Source organism: Dermacentor variabilis, chromosome 10 (assembly GCF_050947875.1).
Source record: "Dermacentor variabilis isolate Ectoservices chromosome 10, ASM5094787v1, whole genome shotgun sequence".
Lineage (NCBI taxonomy): Eukaryota > Metazoa > Arthropoda > Arachnida > Ixodida > Ixodidae > Dermacentor > Dermacentor variabilis.
The window spans coordinates 19,773,063-19,793,138 of record NC_134577.1 but is presented as its reverse complement, the minus strand read 5'-3'; the positions used below and the strand labels follow the sequence as shown (position 1 = coordinate 19,793,138).

Below are 20,076 nucleotides of genomic sequence, written 5' to 3'. Positions count from 1 at the left end.
TCGCTTTACCGTAATTCTTCTAACAGTGTCTCAGCCTTTAACGAAATACTGCTTATAACGAAGTAATAAGGCGATGACTTGTTATAACGAAGGCTTACTGTAAGTTCCAAGTCGTCGCTGGTCCTGCCGATCTCTGCGTCCTCGTCCTTCGCTCGGGGCCGTTAACCAAGCGTTGTCGCCTTGCGCACTGTCATCAGGTCCAGCGTGCGACAAGGACTGGGTGATGGAGCGCGTGCCCGACAAGGAGCTGCGCGGATTCGACGACCGCGTGGTGTCCGGAGTGCCCAGCTGCCAGCGGTGCCAGGAGCTGTGCCTGCACGAGGCCTCGTTTCCCTGTCGCTCGGGCGAGTTCGACGCCCGCGCCAGGGAGTGCCGGCTCAGCTCGCAGGACAGGCGGTCCCAGCCGAGCGCCTTCGTTCCGGCGCAGGGACCGCACGTGCACTACTTCGAGAACCTCTGCCTGCCGGGTAAGTGTTGAGCACGATCCTCCGTTTTCGTTGCGGGGCGCGCTGTATCACAACTGACACTCCGTGGTGCCAGAAAGGGGACGATGGGGAGGCAGAAGGAAATATTGGGGTATCGGCTTTCCCACCATCCCCATGTGTGTGTGTGATATCCAGGATCGGGCACTGCGTGTTCTTTACATGAGCGTAAATTGACGTAGCCGTCTTCCTGTTTTCACGTAACTGTATATGTTTACAATTACGTAGCTGTCGATCCTTTGCAGCAGAAGCTAAGAAGAAGGGGATTAGTTAGTGCAATATTACCTGTGTATAGACTGTGTACCGAAAGATTGCGCCACCAACCAGGCGGCTCACTCTTATATCTCCGATAGTTCGGCATTCTGTGAAGAATAATAAGTAGCATCAACGAGCTAAAGTTCTAATACCGTTGTACCGGTGCGCACCTACGTGCCCAACGATAACTTCCTTTCAGAACGTCTTTGCCTTCAGGCGACGTGTTAGAAAAGACAACAACTCCGGATACAAATGCAAGTGGGTTGATGAAACTGTATTAATGAATATAACTCAAGATGAAATGAAAAAGGGCTATGGTGTTAGGCTGCTGAGCACGAGGTCGCGGGATCGAATCCCGGCCACGGCGGCCGCATTTCGATGGGGGCGAAATGCGAAAACACCCGTGTACTTAGATTTAGGTGCACGTTAAAGAACCCCAGGTGGTCTAAATTTCCGGAGTCCTCCACTACGGCGTGCCTCATAATCAGAAAGTGGTTTTGGCACGTAAAGCCCCATATATTATTATTAAATGAAAAAGAAAAAAGAAACATTAAAGAAAGAAATCCGAGGTTTGCTATAAAGCCGCTGTGCCCTCGTGGCGCCCACGAGCTGCTGACATTCCCGCGCGCCACGCGCACGCGCAGCGTCCTCGGGCCACGCGTCCAACTGCGACTTCGAGCTGCACAAGGACGTGGACCTGCGACGGGCCGACCAGGTGCGCAGCGCCTTCAGCGCCGACCAGTGCCGCTCGCTGTGCGAGACGTGCCGCGAGTTCACGTGCCGCAGCTACAGCTTCGCGCCGGCCGCGGGCGTGTGCGCCATGTCCGGGGACGACACGGTCAGCCTCGGAGGGTTCGCGCTGCGCGTGACTCCCGGCGTCGGCTACTACCAGAGGCCCACCTGTCCGGAGCGTACGTATACTCTCCCTCGAGCGATGTATGGAAGGGCATGCCGAAATTGCGTCTACTGTTATTTGTACTAATCGTGCGAACGTGTACAAACATCTCAAGGACAAAGAAAAGCGGGCTAGCAGTTGTCTCCTAAACTGGACACCACGCCCACCCGCTTACGGAGGAGAGGACAAGAAGAAACAGGGGGAAAGAAAAAAAAGGAGTCACACGCTGACTGTTACGCATGAGAGTCCAGTCCCGTTGTTGAAAAAAATTCCAGGACAGCTTAGTGAGTGTCATATCGAGTTGACGGACGTACCTTCGCGAGTAATATGCGATTAAGCGCAGTACGTGTCAGATTAGGTGCAGTTTAGCCGTAGTGGCTGAACACGCATGCCCAGCATAAAATTGCTCAATGGCACTAAACTTTAGGCGCGGGAACCACCTGCTAAATAGTTACACTTCAGATTCGAATTCACGTGTCGCAGGCAATTAGTTCGTGAAAACAAATTCGGCGTTTCCTCAAATTGCTCCCGACATTCGGCACGAGCAGAGCAACAGGCCTGTTACGCTACCAGTGTCACTACGCCACTGCTGCCGCATTGAATGCCGGTAGCAGAAACCTTCAGCGGGCTGAAGGGCGACTATGGTAGGGAGGATGTTGTATTCGCACCGTGGCGCTGCACTGTCTCGGAGACCACGCTAAAGCTGATGCGGCAGTGGACTACTTCTCGGTTCTAAAGCTCCTTTTCGGCAACGCCTCGTCTCCTCGCCACACCGTGCAGCCGTGCAGTTGTCGTGCACGCGTGAGTCAATGGCGCTCACTCTGCACACCAAGGATCCCTTCGCGGGAAGGATCTACCCGCGAGACGAGACGGCCGGCTGCGACGTCCAGGGACACGGATCTCGGGAGACCACGCTCGTCATGGGACTCATGGATCGGCGGTGTGGAGTCTCCGAGGACGTGAGTGTCTCACATCTCGCGCTGTATAGTGAAGTTGGATTGGCAAATCGCACTTCTGGAACAGCAGATAGGTCTCTCTTACGATACTCCGAGCATCGACAACCCCCCCCCCCCCAAAATGTAATTAAGAATGACAGACGGGATTAAACGCTCCGCACTAGCTCAATGTGACGTCATAAGGTTTGGACAGTGTCTCCTCAGGATTAGTTATACGTTTATCGGAATTACATTACGTTCTGTAATAACCGAAGGGTCAGCCAAGTCAGTTTACGCTTGGTGCACCGAGGTGACGTAAACGCGAGATGAAGCTTAGAAATTCATGAAGTCATATAGACTGCACCTGCTCACCTTGCAGTAAATGTGCCTGTGATGAAGTCAATGCCGAGACAGTCACTTTCTCATCGCATCTTCCCTATGTTTAAGAAATTTCTAACGCATTTTCTGAAATACCCTGCATATCCAAAAGCTTTCTCCAACCAAACTTCAAGACAAACCCCATAATATGTTGCACAGTCGCGTCTTTCGGACACGACGAATTCAGTTCCGACATTTTAAAACCATGCGCGTCATTATTGTTGCATATCCAGCCATATACAAGACTCAACTTTCAAAGTCTTGTGATGTGGGTCTCTGCTTAAAAAATAAATGTTATGAAGTTGCCTTTTTAAAGCTTTCTACACAAATAGTTGATTCCCTTATCTACGGTGGTCGCTATTTGCCAGATGTTTGCAAGGACTCTACAGTGTTCTATGGACGCGTAAACATAGGCCAGAATGCTGTTTTCCTGGTTCAGCGTGGTTTTGCGGGGCTGTTGTGTAGCATTGAGACACAAATAAAATTTTGGCAGATAGTCCGTTTTGTAGGAATTTGCATGAAATTATTTTTGGCTTTCGTATCTAGGCATTTCTTGCATATAGCTTCTTGAACATGCTATACTTGGATCATTTCTAGGCAAACTATAGAAAGAAAAATAATGAAATTGTATGTAAATTATTTTCTAATAAAAATCGTGCCTACCTATGAATAAAAAAATAATGTAAGGCTTCTGACAATGAAGCAAATACTCGATTTCTGGCAGTATATCCCCCACCTGACTTGGCTCCTTCTGAGACAATTGGAATAGCCCTCAAATGTAAAAATAGAAAAAATCTCAGTGCCCTTCCAGTCTGTGAAGAAGGATGACCAGCGAAGCCGTGTATGTGGGCCCCTTAGTGGCGAACTGCACCTCCACCGCGTGTCGGCCCGGCAGTGCACTATCTTCGGGATCGGCCCACGTATGCGGAGTGCTTGACGCCTGCTTCACCTCCGCCGCGGGTCGGGCCGGTATTTCACCATCTCCGGGATCGGCCCACACATGGGGAGTTTTTTGCTTACGACACGAAAATTTCCTTGGAGGATAGAGATATACAGCTTCGCTGTAAAAAAAAAAAAAGTACGCAGGAACTCCTCTGGAAGTTGTCTAAGTATGCGTAACCATTGTGCCGCTCGCTCATCTCCACGCAGCCCAGTGTCATTATCAATGTTATGAAACGATCCGACCAGTACAAAGGACAGTGCTGCGGAGACACGAACTGGTGCGGACGGCGAGGCAAGGTGCATTGATAATGCCAAGAAAGTACTACAGGTGGCGGCGCCAGGTGCGCTGACGACGTCCCGATCATTATAACCCGTTATCGCTCTTTAGCCCCTTTTCCGTCCTAGTCGAACCATTATGAACCGTGATCAAACGTACTCCGGCGGCGGCTGCGCATATGGCACGGTCGCGCGGACCGTACCTTGAAAGGGATCTGCGAAAAGGGCAGAGTGCGGCGTGTGCAGAGAGCGTCGTGAGCGCTTGTGTTCTCGCCGCCGTTTCGTTCGCGTTGAAGCGGCAAGCAAGACGAATGTAAAGTCGCACGCTGTTGCCGGCTCGGTCTTAAAAGCAATCGTTTTACGTTAGGCACGGACGGACCGTTCTTTTCATTGGGTTTGCATAGAAATGCTTACGCATTTAGAAGCCGCAGTTTCGCTCGAAAGGCGAAGCATCGATTGCGATGGCAAATTATTTGACAGCTATACGAAGTAAGGATAGTTTTATCTTCCGTATAAACTTGAAAACATTCGCTTGCTAACTAAATTAACAAGCATGGCGTCAGCGCGCACACGCAAACATGAACACATTACACTCGATGACCGCGGACACTTGCTGGCGAAACGCTGGCGTGAGGATGCGCGGCAGCAGCAGCGAGCGAAGTGACCTTCGTGCTGTGACCTTCGTGTGCCTATCACTTCAACGCAAACTGAGTGGCGAGAACACAGCACGCAGAAAGGTACGAGCCGTCTGCAGGTCGCTTCCAAGACAAGGCGCGCGCGGCCGCGCAAAGTACGCAGTTGCTGCCGGAGTAGAACGCCGCCCCCTCCCTCCCACGGTGGCTCCCCGCTTTCCTGCCTTGCGCGCGCAAGATTAAGCCGCGCCTCGATCGTTAATTCCCTTTTGCGCCCGGTCGCAAAATACGCAGTTGCTGCCGGAAAAGAACGCCGCCCCCTTCCCTCCATTAGCGCGACGAACGACGGCGCGTCTCCTCTCAACTTTCCCCCCTTACGCGCGCCAGGTTGAGGCGTGGTTGCCTGCTCCCCTCGCGGGCTTTCGCTCGCCCGCACAGCATGCGGCGCGGCGACGGCGTTATCGCCCTTGGACTTTGTACGGAACATCAGGGAGATGCTGACGCCAATAATGCGCCTGGAGTGTCCACGTAATTGCTATCGCAATAATAAGAATGAAGCAGAAATTAGCAACACTCATAACTTCGCACAAGATGCTGACATCAACTGCGTCTGTTGAATGACCTAAAGCGGGCAGACATAGCGCATTAGTTTGCAGCTGCTTGATATTACTACCTTGGTTGCTAGAGTTCTGCAGAAATCGTGCCCGCAAATTAGTGGTGCACTTCAGAGAGGTGTATATACGTCTTGTCTGATTTATATATTCCAGTGAATGTTGTGTACGGATATTGTGGCTCCGTTTTATTCTTACTAAGTTACAGAGTCAAAGGCCCAACTAAAAGTGTATAAATGCAATCAATAGGTTTTAAGTGCTTCCTTTAATTGCAATAAATTACACCCTGCAGATTTTTTTCAGTGCGCACCGGGGGGGGGGGGCAACACTAGTGTTCCTTTCCCAGGTATTTACATGGAATATCCTGAGGTAGAGGTTCCGCTTAATGGTACAGTCTAACAAAAAAGACTAAAAGCTGGATTTGTAAATAACGCCTCTCGGACACTGAAAACGGCAGTGTTCCCGCGCGCCGAGGGTTTGCGGTGCCAATGGAGGTCACGCAGCAAATCGAAAAGCGGGTGGCGACGCTTCCCGTGATGTCATGGGCTTTGACAGCGTCTACTCGCGTCTCGTTGATTGTCCATCGGTAATTGAGGATAACATTCCGTTATAACAAAATCAAAGACTAAGCTGAGAAAATGTTCTTGCGTATTAACGGCCCAAACGCGCGAATATTGTTTTAAATACGTTACGTAACAGTGACGAGCGAAATCTAAAGAAAAGGTCCAGTTCTGTCAATATTTTGCGCTTGTAATCAAGCCTTTTACGCCAGATATAGCACTGGTCATGTTACTGGTCGAATCCAAGCGGATTTAGCGTGGTTCTATTAGTAACGCGGGCATCTTCGAGACCCCGCCGTGGCTAAACGCGCCGCCGAACTATTGCTCTGTGGCGTGTTGCCGGCTCGCAGGACCGGGGCCGATTCACGAGCACCATTGTGATCCAGCAGCATCCGGTGATTCAGCAGAAGGGCGACAGGATCGTCAAGCTGTTCTGCGTCTTCGACACCGGAAACCGCACGGTCACCAACACCTACAAGGTGCTCGTGGGGTGAGCACCACGTGTGGTTCTTGTTTCTCCGTCGTGTATTCAAATCTCTCTCTCTCTCTCTGTGTGTGTGTGTGTGTGTGTGTGTGTGTGTGTGTGTGTGTGTGTGTGTGTGTGTGTGTGTGTGTGTGTGTGTGTGTGTGTGTTCGCTTATGTCCAGTCGACCGCGGCGTGCTCTTCCGCTCAACGCCACGGAGTAAGTGGCCCAGACGAACCAGATATTTGTTTGTTTGTGAGGAGGGTACACTCAAAGTGAAGGCCCGTGCGCAAGTACCCAATGTATTGCCAGAATTCAGTATCCGACTGCACGGCAGTCTGTCGCTCTCACGAGACGCGGTTTTCCTTTCAGCGGCGTGGGTCCGGCGAGCCGAGTGCCAGGCGTGGTGAACGCGACGGCCCCATCGCCGAACGTGCGCCTCCGCATCACGGACCGAGCCGGCGTGGACGTGGCCGGCGCCAAGCTGGGCGACGAGCTGTTCCTGCGCATCGAGATGGACGACGACAGTGGGTGGCCTCCGTTGTACTGCGTGGAACGCCGAATGTTCGGACGACAAACAGCTCGCAAATGTGCATTCGGTCGTGCACCCGCCTTTCGAGCTTCTAAATGCGTTGCGTGAGCACTTATGGCGACGGTGGGGCATTGACGCGGAACTAAGCAAACTTCCTGACTATAGGAACCGCGCTATCATAATCGACACGCTTCTTCATTGTTCTTCCGCACACAACGCACAAATTATGGTAAGCTGTTGGTCGTACATCAACTGCCTAACATATTATTAAATCGTATGCGACAAGATAATGGCAACACCTGTGTCTGAACTTTAGTTTCTGCATTTGAATGAATGGTGTACTGCCTAACAAGATTTATATAAGATATATCTGCACTCAATCACATTATAATATTGAACTGTTAAATGCAGGATGTTTCGTATGCTTAAAGTAGATCTACGTGCTCTGTAATTCAACATATATTTCTGTGTATTTGTCCACTGCTATTAAAACTTCATTATTTATCTTACATACACGCGAGTGATGTATATCCTTAGCATTGTAATTATGCACACCTAGCCCTATTGTCAGTGTATAAGATGAGGCAGTGGGCCGATCGAGCTCGTTATAGCTACTACCTTGGTGAAAATAAATCAACTAAATTCAAATAATAATTCGATAATGAAGCCATATCAGCGAATTACGCTTTTTCAACACCAAAACGGGCACTCTGTGCCATCAGAGTAGACTCGACAAGCCACGAAAGATGCACAACTGAAAGACTAAAAACCATGGTAGCGACGGCTGCGTGCGAGTTCCCGCGACATCTGGCGGTGACGCCATAGAGTTCGCAGCGTTGTACTCGAAAGGGCAATATTGCATTGTGACGGTACTAAGGAATCCACCATGCAAGTTTCGAGAACTTTTACTGCCTCAAAACGACCCGAATGCGAGCAAAAACGTCAATATCCGTGACGTCGCACTGACGGACTGGCGCAGAGCGAGGTATCACCCAGAAATTCCAGAAAAGTAGAGTCTGGCCTTCATTTTCTTCCGCAATAATCAACCCCTTCCCGCCATCTGACTCAAAGTTTTGAAATGCTTTTGAATAAGTTTTGAAAGAATGCTTGGTAAAAGCAGGGATCAAAAGTTTGGGGACGCTTGGGAGTTTTAGAAGTAGCGTCCCGCAACTATTTTAGTGCGCCCATAATCCCGCCCTCCACTTGCGTTTATTTATGCTGGGTTCTTCTTTTTTGTTCGTTTTTACTTCGGGCCTTTTTCTAAAACTTCTTAATATTCTTTATGTTCTGTTGCACACTATACCGGTAGTGACCACTAACATGAGATAGTTCCGGCTTGTCTATAGATTTCTTACCGTTCACGGATTACCGGGTTACTGGAGCCGTACGCGGCTGCATCGAAGCTGGCCGTGACATCTTGCGCCGCTTTGTCCAGCTACGATGCGTGTGAAACATTTGTGTCGCACGATTTTTCTCGCCAAACGAAAATCACAACATGACTGTATTTTAGCGTTTACGTCGCTACTAACGATTTACGCCGGCACTTGAGTAAAATATGGTGAGTAACTGCAGTGTTAGCTTGGTGTGCCCTTCATTTAAACTCTGAGCCACAAGATGTCGCTACCAGCGTTGTTTCTGTTGTACACCTCTCCGGTGTCCAGACGCTCTACACACGGTGATACATTTACGGACAAACTAAAACTGTCCATGGGGTCTCTTACTTCTAGATCTCTCCACTATTTCCGAAACTCGTTCGTACAGGAACTGGACAATGCTTGCCTGCGTGTACTAGTGGAAGGCCAAAGGAGTGCGTGGTAAAGTTATAAAGCCAGTAATTAATAAACAATGCCGCGATTGCCCTGACGGAGAGTTGGGCCCCGTGATAACCGGCGGAGAGCCTTTGCAGCGCTTCTAATGTGTTTGAGTAAAGTTCCGTTGACATGAATGATATCTGCGTGGAGTGGAGGACGATCTAAATATTGCATTCGGAAAATCCTTGCCAGCCTGTGGGGGTTCGCACTCTGCTCAAGGTGCCTCGATGTGTGCCTACTTAATGTCGCATAAACTTGCTGGACTTTTCTTTTACACAAATATTTTACCCCCAGGCGTTTTTGGACTGTTCGCGAGGAACCTTGTTGCGACGAGCGGCCAGAACGACGATTCCATCGTTCTCATCGACAGTGCGGGGTAAGTGCACCTGAAGTACAGTCATTGACATCGTGGGCAGGCTCGCCCAGCTGTATATAGTGCTCAACCCTGTGATGTGCAAGCCGCGTTCCACATAAGCGATCATTGGAACAACTTGTTCACCTATTTGTGGCTACGGAGAGTGCATTGGTACGAGACAAAAAAATCGGGGTACTCTCTATCAGTCAGCAGCAGTAGCGGGGGATGCACGCACGTGAAACGACCTGTGCTTTCCGCAGAGGGTGTATGGACACTAGGGTACAGAAATGATGTAACCAAATACGCGTTACATTTCTTCACGCATTAGAAAAGTTACGCGCCTAACTGGTGTTGCAGGAAGAGGGGTCTTATGGTCTAATTTTGCAATCGTGCTCACTCCCTATTCGCAGTGGTCCTGTTTGTTTTGCAGAGGGTGTTTAGGCACTAGCTTAAATAAATGACTGCACCAAGTGGTGGCGCCCGAGACTGCCCTACACTAGAGTTACTGTATATGCTACCAAAGGTTACCTTTGGTAGCATTTCCCTCCGCAATGGCTCCCTATGGAGACGGACACGTTCCAACGCGGTCAGAGGGGTCGGATATGCCTCTGCCTTGCTGCCCGAGTCTGTCCACGCCATTTGTGGACCCTGAGAGCGGGGGCGCCATAGCCGAGTAACCTGACATTTCTGCAAGGAAATTGTACATATGTAGGCCTTATAACCCCCGTATGTGCGCAGGTTCGACTTTCATAAGTAACACCTACTACGGCAGAATGAGCTCCCTGAAACGCGTCGACTCACGCTCGGGTGGACCACCTTACTGCCGAGCTATATGCCTCTCTGAACGAGCGCCAGGCTAAATTTAGCTCCGATTGCGTCATGCGTCGTGCGACGGTGGCGCCATCTGTGCACGTGACTTATGAATGATCGAGTAACGGCTTCCTTCCTCTACACGACACTATACACTAAGGCGCGCGTGTAGTAGGGTTGAAAATGATAATGCTATGGCATAATTTCGTTACGCGCGGTTTCAGCAAGCGACTCCCCTCTGTCCGAACTGAAAGATATATGTGTCACGTAAAAAAAAAAAAAAATTGCCGCGATATACATACCGCTGTACATGTGCGGTACCCGAATTGCGTAGGTTTTCAGCGCAACAAAGGAAGAAAGGTGGTGACCAATTGTGTATTTTTTTTTTGTTTCTTTATCGGCAACGCAGCTGTCCTACGGACAGAAACATTTTCCCCGCTTTGGAGAAGTTGCCCGGAGACAAGACGAGGACGCTGCAGAGCCGATTTGAAGCCTTCAAGTTCGCCGACGACGTCGTCGTCCGCTTTCAGGTATCACGCGCGCGCGTCTGTCAGAAAACCCTGCACGTGTGTGAGCCACAGAACTGTACGAGTGTCAGTTTAAATTTGAATTTTCCCCACACAGTATGCGGCTAAGTGCCCATGGTGCGGAGAGAAACCAGATCTATACCACATATCATGGGCCTGTCAAAATATTGAGTCCCCAACTGTCTATAATATTAAATACCCGAGGGCGGAACAGTGGGAGAGTATGCTTTCCAGCGTAAGCTTGAACGGCCAAAGCGCCTAGTAGAGCGAGGTCGCGGGTTGGCCATACTCAGTGGAGCCTTGGACTAGGGCACCAACCCTGTGATTGCAGACAGAAGAATCCATCAGAAGATGGAAGAGGTCGTCTGAAGCCGCGAAGATCTCTTTTCTAGAGCCCAATAAATGTTTTCCTATCCGATCCGATGAGTAAAAGTTCAGGAAGGGGAATGACAAGCCGGTTACTGTTTTTTACACTGCTGGTTTCTTTGTGTTCTTCTGACGCGAACATAGCAATGGTGGTTGCAAGCGTATTCCGCAGACGAGAGGGTCCGCGAAATCAGTTCCTTAAAATTTTCTTAGTCTTTTGGTTTTATAAGTCAGTTTCATACAAAAAATTACGAGATTGAATTGCATGAGGAATTAACAGAGGGAGTACATGGACTGGGCTAGAACTGGTCCTTCTGGCTCCAAACGGATTTGGGATTGAGAACTGACCATTTTCAACAATATATTGCTTGATAAATGCAACAGTTTACAGCGAATATGCATGTGCGCAAAGACTGAATTCAATCGTCTAGAAAAAAAAGAATACGATTTCTTGCAAATATAAAAAAAATAAAGCGTAATAAACGAAAAGAAGAATATCTGAAGTCACAAGTACGAAGATGAGATAAATCCGTGTACCAACCATCATTCCATTGATAGCCGAACCATCGCAGCCCCCTGTGATAATTTCGGTAGCAAACCATATGGACTCAGCACGCATTGCCGTAAGAGACTTTGACGGCGCAGGAGACAAGGTCACATGCGCGGGGTAACTCATTCAGGCTCTGCGTGTGTGTTCACGCGTGACTGCGTCCTTGTCGTCTACGCTGTCAAAAGCTTCTACGTCAACAATGAACCAACTATAGCCTACACTCTTAAAAAATTTTCACCTTTTAGAGCACATCTTTGTACCACAATGATAATCGTCATCTGCTTTGCTTGCGTTTCTTTTCTCGAAAACGCTGGGCTCGCTGCTTTCCTGTCGAGAATGCTATTTCACGCATGATGACGTGTATATGCCGTTCGTTACCTGGAATTACCAGGCTCGCAGCGTTAAACAAAGGAAGCGTAGTCAAGATAGATGACGATTATACTTGTGGGACAAGATAAGCCCCAAAGGGTGAAGCCCTTTTTAAGAGTGTAGGTTAAGCTTTACTTTTTTTATTTGCAGGTACTGTTGGCCGATTGGGCCGCTACGGTGGGGTACAAATATGGCGCAAAACGCATCATGACTTACATAAAGCAGGACTGTATAGCTAATACATAGATTTGCAAGTCACAGCAGGCCATTATACAGAAATATAATACAATATGTGACTTAACAACCGTCATGTGAAACAAAGCAGCAATGTGTAGCCGAAAAATGCATCAGGCGCCTTGTACTTGTGCTGAAGCTCGCGACCAGCAGAACTCGTGGATCCGGCCGCGCGGGCTTCGTGATTTTTAACCTTTGGCACCATTTAATCTTACCCTATATTGGTCTGCGATTTCTCGATTAACCTTCTGATTACTGCTTTACGCGCTTTTACGATATATAGTTGAAACTCGTATAACAAAGTCGGATGCGACATTGAAATATCTTCGTTACATCCGATATCGTTGTAAGCACATATTCTGCACACTGATATGAATGCGAAACTTTGTACGCTTACTTCGTTGTACCCGATAATTCTTTATATCAGTGCTGGTAAATCGAGGTTTGACTTTAATGATGATTAATCAGTACCCGCCGTGGTGGCTTAACGGTTTTGGTGTTTTGCGCTGCTAAGCACGAAGTCGGGCTATCGAATTCCGGCCGCGGCGGTCGCATTTCGATAGGGCTAAATGCAAAACGCGCTTGGAGCCTCCGCAGGCTTTCTATCTAGCAATACTGGGGACTTTTTTCTAACTTTCTAACTGTGCCAAAATGGCGGAACTTCGAGAACGTGCTTTGAAAATTTGTGACGTCGCAGTCGCCTAGAGGCGCTGAGCTAGGGCTCGGCGCCAAGTTAAAACAATGAGATGGAGGAACTTTCGCGTTAATTTTCACCGAAAATAGTCAATCTTCGTCCAACAAATGAATGAGCATCTTATTTTGAAAGAATAATTTACACTGGTCTAGAATAATTTTCGGGATTGGTGTAATATAGCGTTTAGGCTCGACTGGAGGTCCTGTGCGAGTGTTTTCGACAATTTGATCTTTTCTTAAATGCGATAAGATTATATAGGTGGACTTCACTCAATGTGGAGGTACCCTACAGAAAACATATATGCCGATCCAGAAGTCAGCGTAGCCTTTCGAAGCCGTGTTGAATGCGAGAAAAGCGCACGTGACGCACACACCAGACGCTTCAAAGAGCAACGTTGGCACGAGAGCAGCATTCGTGCGATCGTGGCCGTATGGTAAGAGCATTGGACTGCTGTGCTGCCAGGCGGAGGCTCGGTCCCACCATCGGTTAAGCCTTTCTTTACAGAACCATATACACTAGAACACCGTGAATTCAAAGCGCGCCGCCATATTGATGAGCGCTGGTCGCGCCATCTATCGTAAGCGCCGCGAAGTAGCAGGTCTGGGCTGCCACGCCGGGAGATGCGACCCGCCGCAAAAGCGAAACTTGGGCTTTTTAGCTGGGCGGAAGGCGTGTTTCGCGTTTTTTCTAACCTGTCATTTTCGCTGTCTCGATCCAATCAAACTTCAAGACCTCATGCAAGTCCGCAATGGCCACACTGAGTGCTGTGCAGGCTTCAGCAGCGAATACATCGGGCAAGTACGCTATTACGTTTGTACAAACCGCGCGCTATATGCTAGAACGCGTGTGAGCTGTAATATCTCCGCATTTTTGGCACGTAACCTGTGAAGGAATATACAGCACTGTGTTGGTGCCATATATGTTATTAAAGCACGCAGAAGATTGTCCTCTGCACTTTCAGTTTGGTCTTGTTTGTCATGGTCACTACAGGGTTGGCCGCGTTTGGCAACCAACTGGCGAGGTCGTTTGACTGGGCTTATAGCCTGCCTGATTAGCAGACGCCTGCCCTTCACCACCTGCACATTGAAAACAAAATATATGTTATAGTAAGAAGGGCTGTAGTTCTTTCCCATGCCATCTCTGTTGCGAAGATATAAAGTCCTCTCAAAATGAAATAGAAAATACACCAGGCCAATTGTATCGTGCAATTTATCGTACAACATTCAGAACACAAGCCTACAGCGCTCGAACAAGCAGCATATATGATGCTAAACCTGCACTCATTGGAAAATGAGGAACTACAGTAGCTATAATGTTAAACTACGTGTGCAGTCAAAGCCCCTATAACAGGGTGAGCATGACAGCTGCAGGTGTTGCACAGTTGTTGCACAAACCATGACAGGGCACATAAAATTACCATATCTACTTAAAGTTGCATCATCAGTGACCCCTTTGGTACAAGACAACAACCGCACCTGCATTCCAAGAAATTAGCCCCACCAACTGCTGCTACCTGGTATCAGACATGTTTCACTTGTGCGAGGCCATATCGGTTTGTTGGCGCTCCCTTAGAAAAAAAAAAAAAATAAAACAGTAAAAATAAAACTGGCGAGAGCGAGCAAAATTTTGTTACAAAATAGAACAGTAATTAACCACCTTATTTTCCTCGCTATAAGAACGGAAAAATCTTGCGCTTCGCCCCGCATAACAGCCCGCACGCAGTTTAGAGCTCAGGAGGCTCAAATGAATTCGTTACGAATGACACCTGCAGCTCCAGCTCGTAAAGACAGGCGCGCTGCAAGAACACCTTCGACGACGAGCAGTCGTCGTTTACGTTTTTGTGGACGCATGCTACGTGACGATCAGACTTCGGTTTACTTTCATAGCAATAACGCTCACCAGCAGGGCAACATTCTATTGCCTACAACTTGTCGTTCACGCTTAATGGTCATGCCGTGCACCATCTGCAAGTATCGCTAACCGCAAACTCAACTGTTCCGCTTAACTGTCGAGGGCTCTGCGTTACTGAAAACACGAAAACGCTTGCCTTTTTGTAATAGCCAAGGTGAATCACCGGCACGGGATTCTTCTCTGTAGGCTTGTTGTTCAGAAAGTGCTCGGAGCAAACCTGCGTGTTGCACATATTACGTTCGTAGGGCGCAAAGTTGAACGTGGCACCAAAATATACACAGATCGAATACTCACTCGTGTATTTTCACTCGGTTTGTAGTTCTTCCTATTCACTGCAGCTTTCCACCGGTGGCGCAGCTTGGCATTCTTCGTTGCGGATGGAAATCGGTGCAGTCTGAAAACACCGCACCGGCACGATTCCCTACGTGTGTTGTGCTCTTCGCGCACAGCGCTAAGCAAGCTGCTCCTTTTGCGCTGGTTGTTTTGGCATCCAAACACAACGCAATGATGCGCAGATGACTTCTTGTACTTTCGATCCGCGTGAACGGGCACATTTCCGCACTTTGGAGGCCTAGAGCTAACGCTTGCCATGTCTACCGGTCGCCGGCGAACACACTTTGGCAGCCCAGTACAATATGGCGCCGGTCGACCGGGCAACCCGGGTGCGAGAGTATGCGTTCGGTTAGCCTGGGTGCGAGGCTATCGTGTTCTGGTCTATAGGCGGACTTCAACCACCTCGGAGGTATCTAACAGCAAACTCGCGGTGTGTCCAGCGTACACGCGAGCGCATCACAGTTTTCACGAAATCAATTTTCTATGGCATACGAGGTATATGTAAGTGTCACATTGATGTTTGTGTGCAAAGTCGCCCGTGACGCGCGCAGCTGTCGAGACGTCACAATCTATATGCAGTATCGCACATCACAAATTATGTAGTAGTGTACTTGGAGTTGGAGACGTTAAGTTGATAGCCTAATTTTATTGTCAAAAGAACCTTCTCTTTATTTATTTTCTCTGTTTGCCATGCTCTCCCTTCATCTGTGTAGCGCATAGCCAAAGCCACCTAGCTGGCGGAAGCGCTGTGCGCCCTGCTTTATGACGTTATGCTATAGGGCCGACTGTCATAGAATCTAATGGGGCTGCTACCGACTATGCCGCGGTGATTTTGACGTCGTAGCTTTCGTCACGAAGGGCTTGACGATGGAAATTTCGGCCCTAGCAGCACAACGTCATAAAACGGAGTGAGCAGGCCTTGTAATATCTAGGTGGCGTTGTTATAGCCCAACATAAACGTCTTCTGTTTTAGTCTTTCCGCCTTCATCTCCTCGCATTCACACTCCTGTTCGCCTGATTGTGTGTTTCTATCTCCGTAAAAGCAACAGGACAAATGGAAGATAGGAAATTCCCATCTTCCATTTCTGTGTTGCTGTCACCTCCCTTCTGAAGGGTATAGGCAGGCGTCGTTCCCCTTCCGGTGGCAGTTGCCAGCCTGCTCCTCGCTCTCACTTTCCCGTTAATTGTACATATTTGTTCAAATAACCTCTGTCTATGCTACTTTCTTTCTTTATCTCTACTTTCTTATCACTTTACCTCTCCCTCCCCTCTATCCGCAGCGTAGGGTAGCAAACCGGATCTTCCCCTCTGGTTAACCTCCCTGCCTTTCCCCTTTCCTCTGTCTCCCTCTCTGCAAAAAGCCGATGACGCTGCGTGTCGCAGGTCACCGTGCAGTTCTGCCTGCACGAGTGCGCGCCAGCTACGTGCGCCTCGGCCGGGGCTCGGTCCTTCGGCAAGCGTCGGAGGCGGCGACGTATGTACTTCCAGCCGCTAGGCCTGCAGAGGCGCATGAGCCGCCGGTCGGCCGTAGCTCCGCCGGTGACCCCTAGCGGCGTCGCCTCGAACGCGACGCCGGCGAGCGCCGTCAAGCCTGGCGCCGTCAAGAAGCACATACTGCCTACCATGCCGCTTCCCGAGTATCCGCTGCAGAGGGAGATCATCGTGCAGGGCATAGGAGGTGGCGGCACCGACTCGGGCGTCTTCAGCAGCCGGGACCGAAGTGAGTGACACCTGCTGGCCCACGGGGGTCCAGGACAGGGGCCGACATCTGCGTCGTCATCGCGCAAGTTCACGACGCTTATTCAGCAGACGGGAGCAAGAAGGGCGAATATTTGAAATTGAAAAAAAAAAGAATTGATTTACCATGAGGCTAAGTGGGCCGATCCCGGAGGTAGTGAAGTCTATGGTACAATGTGGTTAAATTTCGGCTCTATTGGTTCTAATTACGGACGCAACATTAATGTTTACCTACTCTCGACTAATGCTCGCTTGTCTCGTTGAGACCTACGTTTGATACCTTTTGCGACTCGCTGCGACATTCCGAAGTAACGAAATTGCAGATAGGCCAACCCGTACGAAGTCAGCAAAGATGACCTTGCCTTCGAGAAATGATATTGCTACTACTCTACAGTGTTGCTGCACCAGAGACTCCTGTGCCGTACTGGCCAAAATTAGTGGACGCGACCATCAGCGCTGATGACAATATCTTGCGAAGCTGTAACTTATGCGCGCAGAACTATCACGGCAGTGACGAACTGTTCCACATATCTGATTGATTGATTGATTCTTTATTGGTTTATCACATATACATGTGATGGGAGGCGAAGTGAAAAGCCATTCAAGGATGGCTTGAGGTAGTACTTCGCCCCCATACTGGCAAAGATAACAGCAGAAGCACACACGTTTTGTTCACATGGTCATATGGTTCACATGATTGCGTAAACGTGTCGGCAGCGACAAAGTCATCGCGAAGGTATCTTTTCGTCTGTTCGTTTTTAAGACAAGCAGAGTCCCGGAGCAAGATAACGTTTCCAGTATGTTATGATTGATCACAGCATCTCAAGGTGTCGTCACTATACGCTGCCTTGACGAATGCGTAATTCGTTTGCCGGTATTCCGGTATACGTTTACACTGTAGTACAGACAAATGATGAGCAATGATCAGTACAGACAAATAAATGAGCAATGACGCGGCCCCTTCTAGGTTCAAAACACCGGTCTGAATCCTGTGTGGCCCGCGTGTTCTTGTGGCTTCCGCTGTTCAGTCTCAAACTGGCCAGTAACGCACGAAGGTTGAGTTGATTGCATCGCAGCGCGCCGATTCAACGCTCCAGACAGAAATGTCGATGACTGTACATCACCGCTGTCCTATAGATCTGTCTGTGAAAGCTTTGGTTGGTTTATATACGTGTTATCATTTACGAAATATGTACCGGGATAGCGGAAATTCAAGCGCGTGCTGCGAGCCACCCTTGTGACGCTGATTTCGATCACGCAGAAATCTTGTCGTGGTCTGTTATAAATCGGTTGCAGCGGATAAATTGAGGTAGCGAGCACCTCAGCTACTCCATTTTTCTATGTTCTAAAGAAGAAAATAACTTATACTCATCAATCACATAACTAGTTATTCAATGTGTCCAGGAAGAACCCGAACGTCTCAGTGCTGGCGTACGTATACATAGTAAAGATAAAGAAAGACACAAAAACCTTGCAAGACATTTGCAAGTACAACTGAGGAGTTCGAGGCAAGTGTGGATACCATGAAAGATTATTATTATTATTTGTAGTAGTAGTAGTAGTGTTATTATTAATCGATAATCAAAATAAGGTGACACCAGCTCCCAGAACTATTATCGCAATGATTGACTACTGCTGCCACTGCCGTCGGTGCTAATCCGTATACCCGGCAATACAGCCATGCAGAAGAATGAAACTTCTCACCAACCTGAATCGTGCCGCGAGGTTTTCACGCTGCCTTCCTCCTTTCCACAGCGTCCAGGAGCGACTCGCGCATGGTCTGCGCCACCCCCAGCGTCCTGACCGCGGCCGTGGTGGCGGCCTTCCTGGTCCAGCTGGCGCTGATCGCCGCTTGCCTCTCTTGCGTGGCGCTGGCTCGGCGATGCGGCGAGAAGCGACGGGGACACATGGACGACGACGACGACGAGGACGACGAGGTTGTGGCGACCACGCCGTCGTCCAGCAGGGTGACGCCAGTGCGGGCGCCACCGCCCCTTCGGGTCTGGACGTCCTCCTTACGATGACCTGGTGTCCTGTCCGCCCGCAGTGGACGTCGGTGAACACCGTCTAAGGAGCTGCGAGGAGCACAGGGATGGCGAGGACCACGTGGACCAGAAAATCGCCAGGGCTTAATCTTGTTTTCCAACGCCTGCCGATGATTTCTGGGTGATGGAGGGAGAAGGAAAGGGACATTCCTCCCGCTCGTCAACTGCTTCTTGTTTGTCTGACAGTAAATAACATTTTTTTTTGTGGGGGTGGGAGACTTTGTTACAGAAAGATGCGCCCTCATTAGCAATGCCAATTCCATAAAAAAGAAACCGGTTCGGCCGGTGTTTTCGGAAGCCTGCTGTTAATTTTGGAAGATAGAGGGGAGGGGGCCGAAGTCCCGCTCGCTCGTAAGCTATAAGCTCCTTCTTGTTGTTTTCACAGTAACCAACAAAATTCCGGTGTGGAGGCGTAGGACGCTTTGAAGCCGAAGGATGCACCGTCACTGGCTATGCCGATTCCATAAAGCGACCACTTCAATGGAGGGAGTTGTAACTTATCGAGCGTGGTGGGACCTCTTTTCGTGAGGACCATTGTGGATCAAACGCACCGTAATGAAGTGCAAGGCGTACTTGCAGGCGTACCTGTAGGTGTTAACGCCACCAGTAACAACTCGGAAACACGACGACCGTTTGGACGTCAAGGACAATATACACTTCGAACACGGTGTACCAGTGTACTTACGGCTATGCGGACTACATCAGACCGACTCGACTCGTGAACCGCAGGGACCGTTGACAGAACTGTGGACTTGAAGGAACACTTGCTATTGTAGGGCGGACCGTACTTCGGACTGCAGGGACTATCCACGAACGCCCGGGACCCAGCCTGAACTGAAAGCACTACGTTGTACCGTAGTGAACCGACGCAACTGCAAGGACTCTGCAAGGATCGGTTTAAGCGGGGACCTCCTTGGACTGTCAGACCGGCAGTAGAAAAATCTGTACGCGTGGCACCTTCTATATCTACGAGGCGCTGTGCCAGAGCAGGCAGACTTTTCGTTCGATCCCTTGTCTGACAGCGTACGATGTGAATCGGCTGCGTGGTGGCTAACGAGAGCCGACTCGGGACATGTAAAAATAGCACGGCACAACGAAGGGCGAAAGGCATTGTGATTTCTCGACGTGTTTACACGGCATTAATAATAATAAAAAAGAGAACCAATTCCATTGTGCTGCCATTATTGGTGTGAAGTGGTCCGTGACCTGTTGGTCGTGCACCTGTACTGGTATATAGAAATAATTTCTTGGGATGGAGGGAGGGCTATGAGTCATATGGTGAAGTTTTTTTTTTTTGCTTTATGTTTGGTTGAAGTTTATGGAGCAGTAAATGTATAAAATTATATTAGATACAATTAAGTTGTAAGTGAAA

The 20,076-nt window shown here is 49.2% G+C and overlaps 1 protein-coding gene across 2 annotated transcripts in view; it reads left to right on the top strand.

The window, feature by feature from the left end:
• The window catches only part of LOC142560070 (uncharacterized), a 39,026-nt gene extending 19,152 nt beyond the window's left edge, over positions 1-19,874 (top strand). For both annotated transcript variants that reach the window (XM_075671861.1, XM_075671860.1), the window contains exons 4-12: positions 198-467; positions 1,382-1,648; positions 2,413-2,591; positions 6,317-6,456; positions 6,803-6,957; positions 9,068-9,149; positions 10,348-10,468; positions 16,306-16,642; positions 18,415-19,874. In XM_075671861.1, the coding sequence (XP_075527976.1) occupies positions 198-467; positions 1,382-1,648; positions 2,413-2,591; positions 6,317-6,456; positions 6,803-6,957; positions 9,068-9,149; positions 10,348-10,468; positions 16,306-16,642; positions 18,415-18,683 (1,820 nt within the window). In that variant the 3' untranslated portion in view covers positions 18,684-19,874. The remainder of the gene's footprint in view (positions 1-197; positions 468-1,381; positions 1,649-2,412; positions 2,592-6,316; positions 6,457-6,802; positions 6,958-9,067; positions 9,150-10,347; positions 10,469-16,305; positions 16,643-18,414) is intronic.
• The last annotated feature ends 202 nt before the right edge of the window (positions 19,875-20,076 follow it).